We start from the raw sequence: 2,500 nt of genomic DNA, 5'->3' as shown, positions 1-2,500 counted from the left end.
GGCTTTCTGTCCAATATTAATGTGGGACAGTCAAAATACATAAAAACATCTGTCAATGGACTCTGTCTACATCCATTATCATTAAATAATATACAAATAATATACAAGCCTGACATGTAACAGCATGAGTAGTGGAGTGTGTGTTTATATGTTTGTGCTTGTATGTGTTAATCACAGAGCTAAAAGTTACATCCAACTTCCACTCCAGAGAGTTCAGCTCACAATACACATCCCTAACTCCATCCAGTGTCTCTCAAAAAGCAGTGTGAAGATATCTGGGGAAAATGTTTCCTTGAGTCACTTGTCACACACACACACACACACACACACACACACACACACACACACACACACACACACACACACACACACACCTCTTGAATCTCTATACAGTAGGAGCACTCCAAATCACGCAGGCTTCTCTCCACCAGGTTGGACAAGTATTTGTTGATGGTGTCACTGCTGGTGTCATCCAATTCATAATAGCTACAAAAAGAAACAGAGAGAGAAAGAAATTAGAATTAGTATTAGATGCTTTTACATCTGAACATGCACATGAACATGCACACACCCACTTCACACATTTAACACATTTGGTTCCCTTTGGTGCATCAACTACAGGTAATGCTTTTCAGGCTTTGGATTGTTACAAATCAAATCAAATGACCAACCCACCTCCACACACACACACACACACACATAATGAAAGTACAGTGTGTGAGTGTGTGTGTGTGTGTGTGTGTGTGTTTAAAGCACGGGTAAATATTTTTCCCAGAGAGAGGGATGAACAGGCCAGAAGGATGATCCAGAGAGGATGGGCGCAAGGCTGAGCCCCTGGAGGCTTTAATGGCTTCTCTTCTCTTCTCTTCTCTTCTCTTCTCTTCTTTGTTCTGTTCATTCTCCTCCTTCTCTTCTTCTGTGTTGTTTTATTACAGGACATTGATTTACTAGTAAATTTCAGCCAGATGATGGACAGCCCCTCCCCGTCCCCCCTCCCTCCCCGACTCGTCTTTCTGTTGTTTCTGACATTTTCACAACTTGCTCATCAATAACGATTGTCATCACACACTCGCACACACACACACACACGGAAACACAGAGTTTCACACCCCACTACGACATGCATCACTTCCAACAGTTGCACACAACAACACGAAACACTCCAACAGCCTTCAGTCGGCCGTTTGATGTGCATACCAATTCTAAACCACAAGAGCCTATTGTAAAAACCTCACAGACTACAGAGTACCGACTGCACATGCACACACACACACAGACACACACACAGACACACACACACAACCTTAAGGCAAAATGATTCCCATGTTGGGGAGATATTAATGAGACTCCGATGCAGCTAAGAAGAAATGGCTTCCATGCCCAGCCACCCTCTGTAAGGGCTACCACATGAAACACAGCGGAGCAGTACACAACTGTGTTCTGCATTACACCATTGACTGGCAACATTCCTCTGTGTGTGTGTGTGTTATTCCTATGTGTTCCAGTGTAGAGTGTGTGTGTGTGTGTGCACGTGTGTGTGGATCTGAGAGGGAAGGAGAAGGAGAGGGACACACACACAGTAACATTCAAAGATTAGAAATGGAAAGGTCCATGTCCCTGCTTAGCACCGGGAACACTCCTAGAATACACAACGGCACGCAAGCACACACACACACAGACACACACACACACACACACAGACACAAACATACAGACACACAAACACACACACAAAAAGACACACGCAAGCACTCACACACACAAATATAAATAAACTGAAGAAATGGCCTTCCGTGGCCATAAGGCTGCCAGTCGTGTGTGTGTGTGTGTGTGTGTGTGTGTGTGTGTGTGTGTCTGCTGAAATGGAGCTGTCAGACAGGCTAATTTACTGCTCTGCAATCTCAGGCTGGTGTCAGGAGGAGGCATGGCCAGTGCAGCCTGCATATTTACACCACCGTTAACAGGTGGAGCAATGGCGCCTGGCCATAATTACCGTATGTGTGTGTGTGTGTGTCTCTCCGTGTGTGTGATGGTGTCTGGTTGGTTGAGAACAGGGGGTGTTATCCTCACAGAGCAGTAAACCTTAACCCCAATTTTTCAAACAAAGAAAGCAACAAAAAAAAAGTAAATCACCCCACATGTTAAAAGTGTGCGCGCGCGCGTGTGTGTGTGTGTGTGTGTGTGTGTGTTTGAGTATTAGTACCCGACTGATTGGGAGCAGGGGTAATTCATGTCCCCCACCCCCTCACCCAAACCATCGGACATCTTCAAAACCCACAGCAGTGCTCTAAGATAGTGCTGCAGCAGCCTCTACGACAGACATGGGCCACTGAGGGCGGACAGGGCACTATACATCACCACTGTTAGGGAGAGTGAGAAACGATGGATCTCTGTGTGTGTGTGTGTGTGTGTGTGTGTGTGTGTGTGTGTGTGTGTGCTCTGACTGGCACTCCGCATTTGAATCCAGCAGCCTGTTTGTGAGGAGTTTACCTCAGCTTGG

At 45.8% G+C, this 2,500-nt stretch overlaps 1 protein-coding gene across 2 annotated transcripts in view; it reads right to left on the bottom strand.

Moving 5' to 3' along the window:
- Positions 1-2,500, bottom strand: part of ascc3 (activating signal cointegrator 1 complex subunit 3) — a 170,337-nt gene that overhangs the window by 25,620 nt on the left and 142,217 nt on the right. For both annotated transcript variants that reach the window (XM_031575751.1, XM_031575753.1), the window contains exon 34: positions 375-486. In XM_031575751.1, coding sequence (XP_031431611.1) covers positions 375-486 — 112 coding nt within the window. The remainder of the gene's footprint in view (positions 1-374; positions 487-2,500) is intronic.

The sequence above is a fragment of the Clupea harengus genome, chromosome 11, assembly GCF_900700415.2.
Source record: "Clupea harengus chromosome 11, Ch_v2.0.2, whole genome shotgun sequence".
Classification (NCBI taxonomy): domain Eukaryota; kingdom Metazoa; phylum Chordata; class Actinopteri; order Clupeiformes; family Clupeidae; genus Clupea; species Clupea harengus.
Note: the sequence above shows the minus strand (reverse complement) of the source record. Positions and strands in the feature narration are given on the sequence as shown.